At 47.5% G+C, this 12819-nt stretch overlaps 1 protein-coding gene across 1 annotated transcript in view; it reads left to right on the top strand.

Moving 5' to 3' along the window:
• Window positions 1-215: 215 nt before the first annotated feature.
• smarcal1 (SWI/SNF related, matrix associated, actin dependent regulator of chromatin, subfamily a-like 1) overlaps window positions 216-12819 on the top strand; it is a 61556-nt gene continuing 48952 nt past the window's right edge. The window contains exons 1-2 of the mRNA XM_052025861.1: window positions 216-822; window positions 6739-6789. Coding sequence (XP_051881821.1) covers window positions 285-822; window positions 6739-6789 — 589 coding nt within the window. The 5' untranslated portion in view covers window positions 216-284. The remainder of the gene's footprint in view (window positions 823-6738; window positions 6790-12819) is intronic.

The raw sequence follows: 12819 nt of genomic DNA on the forward strand, positions 1-12819 counted from the left end.
CCCCAATGACCTGCCCGCCCCGCCCCTCCCCCACCGACTGCCCCGCCCCCAGCGACCTGCCCGCCCCGCCCCCACCGACCTGCCCGCCCCGCCCTCCCCCACCGACTGCCCCGCCCCCACCGACCTGCCGCCCCGCCCCACCGACCTGCCCGCCCCGCCCCTCCCATCCCCCCACCGACCGCCCCGCCCCACCGACGCTGCCCGACCTGCCGAGTTCCACCAGCATCATCGGGTCTTTTCTCGGATCGCCTCCTTTCCATGGTTACCGCATCACGTGGGGCTAAATGATACCAGTGATTGGTTGTCAGCCTGTCGATCACGACTGGGCTCCCGCCCCCTGCGGCCTGTGCGACCGAAAGCCTGGTCGTTGCGTAGCGGGGAGCTGGTTTGTGTGCTCAGCGCTGGTAGCGGGAGCACTGTCCGCCCCCGTGTGGCGAGTGGTTGACCCGGGGGCTGCTACCGAGCTGACGATGGCGGCCGGCCTTAGCGAGCAGCAGAAGCGGCGGATTGAGGAGAACCGGCAGAAGGCGCTGGCCCGCCGGGCCGAGAGGCTGGGCCTCCTGCGGCAGCAGGGCCTGGCCACGGCCGCCGCTCCCCAGGAGGCCTCCGCCGGCCCCGAGTTCCAGCATCGCGCTGCTGCCGACACAGACGCCGCCGCCCTGGGCAGCGGGTGGGAGCGACCGGCCGGGGCCTCGACCGGGAGCCGGCGAGGCCTCCACAGCGGCGGGTGCGTTAGGCACGGACCGCGGCGCTTCCGAGTGGAGGTCGGCTTCGATCCCGCGCTCCTGGCCGTCTTCCAGAGCATCCCGAGCAAGCATTACGGTGAGGGAGGGGGTGGGGGATCGGGGAGGGGGTGGGGGGAGGGGAGGGGAGGGGGTAGGGGATCGGAGAGGGGGGGAGGGGGTAGGGGATGGGGGGGGTGGGGGGAGGGGGTAGGGGATCGGGGGTGGGGGGAGGGGGTAGGGGATCGGAGATGGGGGGGTGGGGTAGGGGATGGGGGGTGGGGGAGGGGGTAGGGGATCGGAGAGGGGGGGTGGGGGAGGGGGTAGGGGATGGGGGTGGGGGGAGGGGGTAGGGATCGGAGGGGGGGAGGGGTAGGGGGATCGGGGGGTGGGGTGGGGAGGGGGTAGGGGAATCGGAGAGGGTGGGGTGGGGGAGGGGGGAGGGGATCAGAGAGGTGGGTAGGGAATCGGAGAGGGGGGGGTGGGGGAGGGGGGAGGGGATCAGAGAGGGGGGGTGGGGGGGGGAGGGGATCAGAGGGGGGGAGGGGGGATCGGAGAGGGGGGGGGGGGGGGGGGTGGGGTAGGGGATCGGAGAGGGGGGGAGGGGGAGGGGGGGGGGGGGGGGTGGGGGTAGGGGGATCGGACGGGGGGTGGGGGAGGGGGATCGGAGAGGGGTAGGGGGATCGGGGAGGGGGAGACGAACGGGGTGGGGGTCGGCTTGGGGCCGAGGGTGTAAACGCGGGGGTGGGCTCGGGGCTGAGGGGGGGGGGGGTAAAGGGTGGGGGTGGGCCCGTGGCTGAGGAGGGGGGGGTGTAAAGGGTGGGGGTGGGCCCGGGGCTGAGGAGGGTGGGGGGTAAACGGTGGGGTGGGCCCGGGGCTGAGGAGAGGCTGTAAACGGAGGAGGTGGGAGGTCGGCTCGGGAGATGAGGATGATTCCATAATTTTCCAGAATTACTGCAGACTCAAGGACAGCTTCTGCCCCAATGCTATCAGGCTTGCGTCTTAGAGTCAGAATTACGGAATCATACAGCACAGAGACAGGCCCTCCGCCCAACTGGTCCATGCCAGCCAATATTCCCATCAAGCTAGTCTCATTTGCCTGGCATTTGGTCCATATCCCTCTAAAGCTTTCCAGTACCTTGTTCAAGTGTCTTTTAAATGTTAATGTACTTGCCTCTCTTACCTTAAACTTGTGCCCTTGAGTTCTTGATTCCTCAGCCCTGGGGAAATGACTGTACCCATTCACCCTTTCTATGCCCCTCATGATTTTATACACATCTATAAGATCACCCTTCATTCTCCTGCACTCCAATGAAAGAAATAGTCCCAACCCTGCTTAACCTCTCTCATAAATCAGTCCCTTGAGTCCTGGCAACGTTCCCGTAAACCTCTCTTGATAAGATATCTTTATTAGTCCTATGTATATCGAAACCACACAGTGAAATACATCTTTTGCGTGGGGTGTTCTAGGGGTAGCCCACAAGTGTTTGCCATGCTTCTGGCACCATCATAGCATGCCCACATCTTCCTAACACGTAGGTCTTTGGAATGTGGGAGGAAACCAGAGCACATGGAGGAAACCCATGCAGACACAGGGAGAATGTACAAACTCCTTACAGACAATGGTGGAAATTGAACTTGGGTCGCTAGTGCTGTAATAGCGTTATGCTAACCGCTACACTACCATGCGATACTCAGTCGCTTGACTGATGAAGGTGAGCGTGCCAAACGCCTTCTTCACCCACCCTGTCTACCCGCAATGCCACTTTTAGGGAACTGTGTACTTGTACCCCTAGGTCCCTCTGTTCTACAACACTCCCCACCTACCGTTCATTGTGAAAGTCCTACCCTGATTTGTCTTCCTAAAATGCCACAGGCACCTTGCACATTGGAAATTAAGCTGCATTTGCCATTTTTTGGCCAACTTACCCAGCTGATCAAGATCGCTGTAAATCGTGACAAGCATCCTTGCTGTCAACACCACCACTTTATTTTAGTGTTATCTAACGTTAATTGAAATATAACAATATGTTGAAACCTATTTCTAGTATCTTCTGTATTTTTGGATTTCTAGCATTTCTAGCAATTTATTTGAAAATCATTTTTGGAAGTAGAATTAAGAGTTAGGACATCATGTTGTAGTTTGTACAAAGCATTGGTTAGGTCAAATTTGGAGTATTGTATACAAATTTGGTCATCATACCACAGAAAGGACATGTAAGCAATAGAGAGTGCAGAAAAGGTTCACCAGGATGTTGCCTGGAATTGAGGGCTGTAGTGTAAGACAAGATTGGATAGGCTGGTTTATTCTCACTGGAACATAGGAGGCTGAGGGGTGACCTTTATAAAATTATGAGGGGCACAGATAGGAAAGATCGAATCTTTTTCACAGAGCAGTGGAGTCTAGAACTATACTGCACAGGTTTAAAGTGAGAGGGAGAAATTTCAAGAGATATGAGGTATAGGTTTTTCACATAGAAGGTGGTGAGTATCTGGAATGAACTGTCAGAGGACACGGTGGAAGTATGTACAATTGCAATGTTTAAAAGGCATTTGACAGGTACTTCGTGATAGCAAAGGAATAGAGGCATAAAGGAATTATCGTAAGATAGGCATTGCAGTTATTGATGAGATGGGATGTAAGGGTCTGTTTCTGTGCTATACATTTCTATGATTCTAAATAAGGTTCTGAAGGGGCTTGACAGGATAGATTTGAGAGGATTTTATTATGGTGCTATGAAGCTAGAAGAAAGTATTAGTCCAAGTGGTGGGATCACAATAACTTAAAACTGTGGAAGCAGGCTGGTATATTGGTTGGATTGTCTTTGTGATCCACGTTGTCTACATGGACTTTAGTAAGGGCCTTTGACATGGCCTTACTAAAGTCCATGGGAGGCTAGTTCAGAAGGTTCAGGCACTAGGTATCCATGGAGAGGTTGTAAACTGGATTCGAAATTGGCGTGTGTGGGAGAAGGACAGTGGTATGGATGATTGTTTCTCAGACTGGAGGCCTGTGACTAGTGGTGTGCCTCAGGGATCTGTGCTGGGGCCTTTGTTGTTTGTTGTCTATATCAATGATCTAGATGATAATGTGGTAAATTGGATCAGCAAGTTTGCTGATGATACTAAGATTGGAGGCGTAGTGGACAGCAAGGAAGGATTTCAAAGATAGCAGAGGGATCTGAACCAACTTGGAAAAATGGGCTAGAAAATGGCAGATGGAATTTAATGCAGACTCTTCAGTATTCACCAAGGGAGAGGGTCTTGATGATGCTGAGGACAGTGTTGGTAAGGGTAATGTTCTAGAGTACGTAGATATCAAGAGAGAGGATGTGTTGGAGCTTGTTAGAAAATATTAGACAGATGAGTCCCTGGGGCCTGACAGAATATTCCCCAGGCTGCTCGTGAGCTGAGGGAGGAGATTGCTGAAACCGTTGGCTAGGATCTTTGAGTCCTCATTCTCCACGGGGATGGTACCAGAGGATTGGAGGGTGGCAAATGTTGTCCCCTTATTCCAAAATAGGGATAGTCCAAGGAATTATAGATCGGGTGAGCCTTATGTCTGTGGTGGGTAAGCTGCTAGAAAGGATTCTAAGAGATAGGATCTATGAGCAATTTAGAGAATCATGGACTGATTAGGGGACAGCCAGCATGGATTTGTGAAGGGAAGATCTTGCCTCACTAGCCTGATAGGGTTCTTTGAGGAGGTGACCAGGAAGATTGATGAGGGTAGTGCAGTAGATGTGGTCTACATGGATTTTAGTGAGGTGTTTGACAAGGTTCCTCATGGTAGGCTTCTTCAGAAGGTCAGAGGCCGAGGGGTCCAGGGAGGCTTGGCTGTGTGGATTCAGAATTGGCTTGCCTGTAGAAAGCAGAGGGTTGTGGTGGAGGGAATGCATTCAGATTGGAGGGCTGTGACCAGTGGTGTCCCACAAGGATTGGTTCTGGGACCTCTACTTTTTGTGATATTTATTAATAGATGAGCAGGGTGGAAGGGTGGGTTAGCAAGTTTGCAGATGGCACAAAGATCAGTGGTGTTGTGGATAGCGTGGAGGGCTGTCGAAGCTTACGGGAGGGATATTGATAGGATGCAGAGCTTGGGCTGACAAGTGGCAGATGGAGTTCAATCCAGAGAAGTGTGAGGTAGTACACATTCGGAAGGACAAACTCCAAGGTGGAATACAAGCTTGCTGTATTACAGGACTTCCTGTATTGAAATACGCATAAACAAGCTAAGTGGCAGGATTCTGGGCAGTGTAGAGGAGCAGAGGGATCTGGGGGTTCATATCCACAGATCACTTAAGTTGCCATGCAGGTGGATAGGGTAGTTAAGAAAGCTTATGGATGTTAGCTTTCATAAGTCGGGGATCGAGTTTAAGAGCCGCAAAGTAATAATGGTTAGACCACACTTAGAGTACTGTGTCCAGTTCTGGTCGCCTCATTATAGGAAGGATGTGGAGGCGTTGGAGAGGGTGCAGAGGAGATTTACCAGGGTGCTGCCTGGATTAGAGAGTATGGATTATGAGGAGAGACTAAAGGAGCTAGGGATTTACTCATTGGAGAGAAGGAGGATGAAGGGAGACATGGTAGAGGTATGCAAAATATTAAGAGGAATAGATAGAGTGGACAGCCAGTGCCTCTTTCCCAGGGCACCACTGCTCAATAAAAGAGGGCATGGCTCTAAGGTAATGGAGGGGAAGTTCAAGGGAGACGTCAGAGGAGGTTTTTCACCCAGAGAGTGGTTGGTGTCTGGGGTGGTGGTGGAGGCTGATACGTTGGTCGAGTTCAAGAGATTGTTAGATAAGCATATGGAGGAATTTAAGATAGAGGGATATGTGGGAGGAAAGAGTTAGATAGACTTAGGTGTGGTTTGAAGGTCGGCACAACATGGTGGGCCGAAGGGCCTGTGTTGTGCTGTATTGTTCTATGGTTCTACAAGTGTGAGGTATTGCATTTTGGAAGGACAAATCAAGGTAGGACAAATCAAGGTAGGACATACACATTAAATGGTAGGGCACTGAGGAGTGTGGAGGAACAAAGGGATCTGGGAGTTCAGGTACATAATTCCCTGAAAGTGACATCACAGGTAGACAGGGTTTAAAGAAAACTTTTGGCATCCTGGCTTTCATAAATCAAAGTATTGAGTATAGGAGTTGGGATGTTATGGTGAGGTTGTATAAGTTATTGGTGAGGCCAGATTTAGAGTATTGTGTGCAGTTCTGGTCACCTAACTATAGGAAGGATATCAGTAAGATTGAAAGAGTGCAGAGAAGATTTAGTAGAATGTTGCTGTGTCTTCAGGAGTTGAGTTACAGGGAAAGATTGAACAGGTTAGGACTTTATTTCCCTGGACTATAGAAGAATGAGGGGGGATTTGATAGAGGTTTACAAAATTATGAGGGTATAGGCAGAGTTAATGCGAGTAGGCTCTTTCCACCTAGATTAGGTGAGATAAGTACGAGAGGACATGGCTTTAGAGTGAAAGAGGAAAGGTTTAGGCGGGAACATAAGGGGGGAACTTTCTTCACTCAGAGAGTGGTGGGAGTGTGGAACAAGCTGCTATCTGACATGGTAAGTGTGGGCTCACTCTCAAGTTTTAAGAATAAATTGGATAGATACATGGATGGGAGAGGTCTGGAGGGTTATGGACTGGATGCAGGTCAATGGGACTAGTGGAATAAAGTTTTGGCATAGACTAGAAGGGCTGAATGGCCTGTTTTCTGTGCTGTAGTGTTCTATGGTTCTACGATTAAAAGTCCCAAAATATGGGAAAGATAAAGTGTGTCATCTTGTGATTGATTGGTGATTGTGATGTAACCATTTCCAGGGCTCCATGGGGAATGGTAGTTAATCATTATTCATTGATTTGATTTCCAGCATTTTTGGTTTTGCCTTCCAATTCCGTTATTACTTCCTGGGGCTTCTGGGGTGCAGGGACTGTTCGTCTTCACCTGGCAGTTTTGTGTTGATAATGTCAACATCAGGATTTGGCTTCATTTTAATTCTTTGATTTCAGATGTAGCCACCAAGATGTGGAACTTCAACATGGATGATTATAACAAATTGAGTGAGTATTGAGATTTATTGGAATTTCATAGTGTGGATGGAGACCATTCAGCACATTACTGACTCTGACAGTGATACGATTGAGCCATTGTTCCAGGGTGGGGCTATTTCTGGTTAGGCTTGTTACTTGACAGAAAGTACTGGGTTCCATATCAATGCCATTGTTTATTGCCAATGCTATTTCTTCTTTAAACATTGTGTTTGTTCTCCAAAGATTTCCTTCATCAGCTTCCTTGTGTGCCTGCTCTTGCTCACCCCTTATTGTGTGTAATTTCTGAGAAAGTGTTTGCCTATGCAGAGGGACATCAAGACAAGACTACAGATGCCTGAATCTGAAGTGAAAAAAAAACAAACAGCTGGAGGAATTCAGTGGGTCAAGCTTCAGATTCGGATTAGTTATTGTATGTAACACCAGTTACTCCTAATCATCTAGCCCTCCAAAATTCAGTCCTGTTTGATTTTGCAGCTATGTGACCTCCGTTTAAAAAAAAATTCTTCCATAAATGGAAAGCTCTCAATATTTACCCTGTCAGGATTCCTAAATATCTTCTATATTTCAATAAAATCACCCCTCATTCTGTTAAACCAGTGGGTTTGGGAGGGATGTTGGATGGAGGTTTTATATCAGGGAGGTGGCATTGGGTGGTTTTGGCAGATAGTCATAGAGTTATACGGCACGGAAATGGCACCTTCGGCTCACTGTGTCCATGCCAATCTTTTCGCTCATCTACACTAATCCCATTTACCTGCATTAGGTTCAAATCCTCTTATGCCTTGCCTATTCAAGTGCCTGTCTAAATGTCTCTTAAACGTAATGATTATATCTGATTCCACCACCTCTTTTGGCATGAAGTTCTAGGTATCACCAATCTGTGTTTTATAAAAAAAAAGCCCTCCAATCCCTTTATTACCAAACATGCAGCTCTTGTTTTTGCTACCCATACCACGGGAGACAATTCTGATCAACAATTCTCTCTGTGCCTCTTACAACTTTAGATGCCTCTGTCAAATTACCCCTTAGCCTCCTTTGTTAAGGGAAAACAAACTACTCAATCTCTTCCCATAACTAGCCTTCCAATCCAGTCAACATCCTGGTGAATCTTCTCTGCACTCTCTCCAGTGCATCCTTGCTGTAGAGTCATAAAGTACTACAGCAGAGAAACAGGCCTTCAACCCATCTAGTCCATGCCAACCTGATCTCCTGCCTAGTCCCATCTACCTGCCCCCAGACCATATGCCTCCAAACCCCTCCCATCCATGCTCCTATCCTAAACCTCTCATATGTTACAATTGAACCCTCATCTACCACTTCTGTTGGCAGCTCGTTCCACACGTCGCACTACCCTCTGATTGAAGAAGATCCCCTCAGATTCCCCTTAAATATTTCACCTTTCACCCTAAACCTATTGCTTCTAGTTCTAGTCTCACCCAACCTTGGGGGAAAAAGCCCATATGCATTCACCTTATCTATACCCATCATAATTTTGTATAAGATCTCCCCTTATTTTCCTGCACTCCAGGGATGTGGCAACTGGAACTGCACACAGTAGTCCAAGTGTGGCCTAACCTGTGTTTTATAAAGTTGCAATATAAACTTCCAACTTTTAGATTCAATGTCCCAATCTATGAAGGCAAGCATGTCGTATGCCTTCTTTACTACTCTATCTACTTGTGTTGCCACCTTTGTGGAACTATGGATTTGATCCCCAAGGTCCCTCTTTTATCAACATTTCTTTGCACTCCACCATTTACTGTATATGTATCCTACCCCTATTTGACTTCCCAAAATTCATCAGCTTGCACGTCAGAATTAAATTCCATCTGCCAACATTCCACCTATCTTTCTATCTGATCTATAACATGTCGTAGCCTTAGACAACATTCCTTGCTATCCACATACCACTAACCTTTCTAATCATACTGATCAAACTTGCTAATCATATCTTCTACATTCACATTCAAGTATCACAAACAATTAACGTCCCAGCACAGATCCCTGTGGTATACCACTAGTTACGGTATTCTAATCAGAAAAACAGTCTTCCACCACTACCCTTGCTCTCCTATCGGCAATCCAATTTTGCGTCCAAATAACTGGCTCACCTTGGATTCCATGTAATTTCCATGGACCAGCCTACCATGCCTTACTAAAGTCCATGTAAGCAACATCTACCGCTCTGCCTTCATCAATCTTCTTAATTATCTCATCAAAAACCTCAATGAAATTATTGAGACAGAATTTGACCCACACAAAGCCATGCTGACTATCCTTATCTGTCCCTGCCTTTCCAAATCTATGTCAAATCCTACCCCTTAGGATTTTCTCCAATAATTTGCCTACCACTGATGTAAGGCTCATAGGTCTGGAGTTATCTGGATGTTGAAGGTTCAGGAAATATTAGGAAGGTTCTAGAGGATATTTTGAGGCTTGGAGAATTTTGGGAGTTAGACCATAAGACATAGGAGCAGAATTAGGCCATTCGGCCCATTGAGTCTGCTCTGCCATTTGATCATGGCTGATTTATTTCTCCCTCTCAACCCCATTCTCCTGCCTTCTCCCTGTAACTTTTGATGCCCTTGCTAATCAAGAACCTATCAACCTCCTGCTTTAAATAAGATCAATGACTTGGCCTCCACAGCCGTCTGTGGCAATGAATTCCACAATTTCACCACCCTCTGGCTAAAGAAATTCCTCCTCGTGTCTGTTTTAAAGGGATATCCTTTTATTTCTGAAGCTGTGGCCTCTGGTCTTAGATTCTCCCACTACTGGAAACATCCTCTCCACGTCCACTTTATTCAGGCCTTTCAATATTCGGGCGGTTTCAATGAGATCCCCACCTACAGGCCCGGAGCCATCAAATGCTCCTCATACATTAACCCTTTCGTCCCTGGGATCATTCTTGTAAACCTTCTCCAGACCCTCTCCAATGCCAGCATATCCTACCTTAGACATGGTGCCCAAAACTGCTCTCAATACTCCAGATGTGGTCTGACCATCACCTTAAGAAAGCTCAGCATTACATCCTTGCTTTTGTATTCTAGTCCTCTCGACATTAATGATAACATTGTGCTTCCTTAATACCGACTCAACCTGCAAGTTAACCTTTAGGGAATCCTGCACTAGGACTCCCAAGTCCCTTTGCACCTCTGATTTTTCTCCCCGTTTAGAAAATAGTCTACACCTTTTGTCCTTCTCCCAAAGTGCATGACCGTACACTGTCCTATGCTGTGTTCCATCTGCCACTTCTTTGCCCATTCTCCCAACCTGTCCAAGTCCTTCTGCAGACTCTCTGCTTCCTCAACACTACCTGCCCCTCCACCTATCTTTGTATCATCCGCAAACTTGGCCACAAAGCCATCAATTCTGTCATCCAGATCGTTAACATATAATGTGAAAATTAACAGACCCAACACCGACCCCTGCGGAACACCACTAGTCACTGGCAGCTAACCAGAAAAGGCCCCCTTTATTTCCACTCATTGCCTTCTGCCATTTCAGCCAATCTTCTATCCCTGCTAGTATTTTTCCTGTGATACCATGGGCTCCTGTCTTGTTTGGCAGCCTCATGTGCAGAGCCTTCTCAAAGGCCTTCTGAAAATCCAAGTAAACAACATCCACTGACTCTCCTTTGTCTATCCTGCTTGTTACTTCCTCAAAGAATTCCAGCAGATTTAGAACATAGAACGTAGAAAAATTACAGCACAATTCAGGCCCTTCGGCCCACAAAGCTGTGCCGAGCATGTCCCTACCCTAGAAGTTACTAGGCTTACCCATAGCCCTCTATTTTATTCAGCTCCATGTATCTATCTAACAGTCTCTTGAAAGACCCTATCGTATTTGCCTCCACCACCGTTTCCGGCAGCCCATTCCACGCACTCACCACTCTCTGAGTAAAAAAACTTACCCCCCGACATCTCCTCTATATCTACTCCCCAGCACCTTAAACCTATGTCCTCTTGTGGCCACCAATTCAGCCCTGGAGAAAAGGCCTCTGACTATCTACCCTATCAATACCCCTCATCATCTGATACACCTCTATCAGGTCCCCCCTCATCATCTCTCCAAGGAGAAAAGGCCGAGTTCCCTCAACCTGCTTTCATAAGGCATGCTCCATATTCCAGGCAGCATCCTTGTAAATCTCCTCTGCACCCTCTCTATGGCTTCCACATCTTTCCTGTAGTGAGGCGACCAGAACTGAGCACAATACTCCAAGTGGGGTCTGACCAGGGACCTATATAGCTGCAACAATACCTCTCGGCACCTAAATTCAATTCCCCGATTGATGAAGGACAATACACCATATGCCTTCTTAACCACAGAGTCAACCTGCGCCGCCACTTTGAGTGTCCTATGGACTCGGACCTCAAGATCCCTCTGATCCTCCACACTGCCAAAAGTCCTACCATTAATACTATATTCCGCCAACATATTTGACCTACCAAAATGAATCACTTCACACTTATCTGGGTTGAACTGCATCTGCCACTTCTCAGCCCAACTTTGCATCCTATCTCTGTCCCTCTGTAACCTCTGACAGCCCTCCAAACTATCCACAACACCCTCTTTGTCAGGCAAGATCTTCCCTTAAGGAAACCATGCTGACTTTGGCCTATTTTATTATGTGGTTCCAGGTACCCCGAAACCTCATCCTTAATAATGGACTCTTAACATCTTTACCAACTAATGAAATCAGGCTAACTGGCCTATAATTTCCTGTCTTTTGCCTCTCTCCCTTCTTAAAGAGTGGAGTGACATTTGTGATTTTCCAGTCCTCCGGAACCATTCCTGACTCTGGTGATTCTTGAAAGCTCACTACTAATGCTTCCACGATCTCTTCAGCTACCTCTTTCAGAACCCTGGGGTGTAGTCCATCCAGTCCAGGTGACTTGTCCACCTTCAGATCTTCCAGCTTCCCATGCACCTTCTCCTTAGTAATAGTGACTACACTCACTTCTGCCCCCTGACTCTCTTGAATTTCTGGCATGTTGCTGGTGTCTTCCACAGTGAAGACTGACACAAAATACTTATTCAGTTTGTCTGCTATTTCTTTGTTCCCCATTACTACTTCTCCAGTGTTATTTTCCAGTGGTCCGATTTCCACTCTTGCCTCTCTTTTTCTCCTTGTATATCTGAAAAAACTTCTGGTATCCTCTTTTATCTTATTGACTAGCCTACCTTCATATTTCATCTTTTTTCCCTTTCATTGCTTTTTTTTAGTTGCCTTCTGTTGGTTCTTAAAAGCTTCCCAATCCTCTAGCTTCCCGCTAATTTTTGCAATATTGTATGCCCTCTGTTTTGGTTTTATGCTGTTTTTGACTTCCATTGTCAGCCACAGTTTCCTCATCCTGCCTTTAGAAATCTGCTGTTTCTTCGGGATGAAATGATCCTACGTCTTCTGAATTACTCTCAGAAACTCATGCCATTGCTGCTGTACTGTCGTCCCTTCTAATCAACTCTGGCCAGCTCCTCTCTCGTGCCTCTGTAGTTACCTTTACTCAACTGTAATACCGATGCATCCGATTTTAGCTTCTCCCTCTCAAACTGGAGGGTGAATTCTATCATATTATGATAGCTGCCTCCTAAGTGTTCCTTTAACTTAAGCTCCTTAATCAAATCTGGTTCATTGCACAACACCAAATCCAGAATTGCCTTTTCCCTAGTGGGCTCGACCACAAGCTGTTCTAAAAAGCCATTTTGTTGGCATTCCACAAATTCCTTCTCTTGGGATCCAGTGCCAACCTGATTTTCCCAGTCTACCTGCATATTGAAATCCCCCATGACCAGGCAGTTAGGCAGGCTCCAGATGCGGGAACAGCTCTTCCTCTTCTGGTTGTTATGACATTTAAAAGGTTTCAGTGATCTAGTCAACAAATTGGCTGTTTTGAAGTGCCATCTCCTTTTTATCAGACGTTCAGATATTTACCTGCTTTCTGTTTAAAAGTTATCATTGTCAAAAATCTGCTAATGGAGGAAATCTTGAATTAAAAATTATGGATTAACTCATCATGTCAAGCACCATATCAAAAGAGG

This window comes from Pristis pectinata, chromosome 1, assembly GCF_009764475.1.
Source record: "Pristis pectinata isolate sPriPec2 chromosome 1, sPriPec2.1.pri, whole genome shotgun sequence".
Classification (NCBI taxonomy): Eukaryota; Metazoa; Chordata; class Chondrichthyes; order Rhinopristiformes; family Pristidae; genus Pristis; species Pristis pectinata.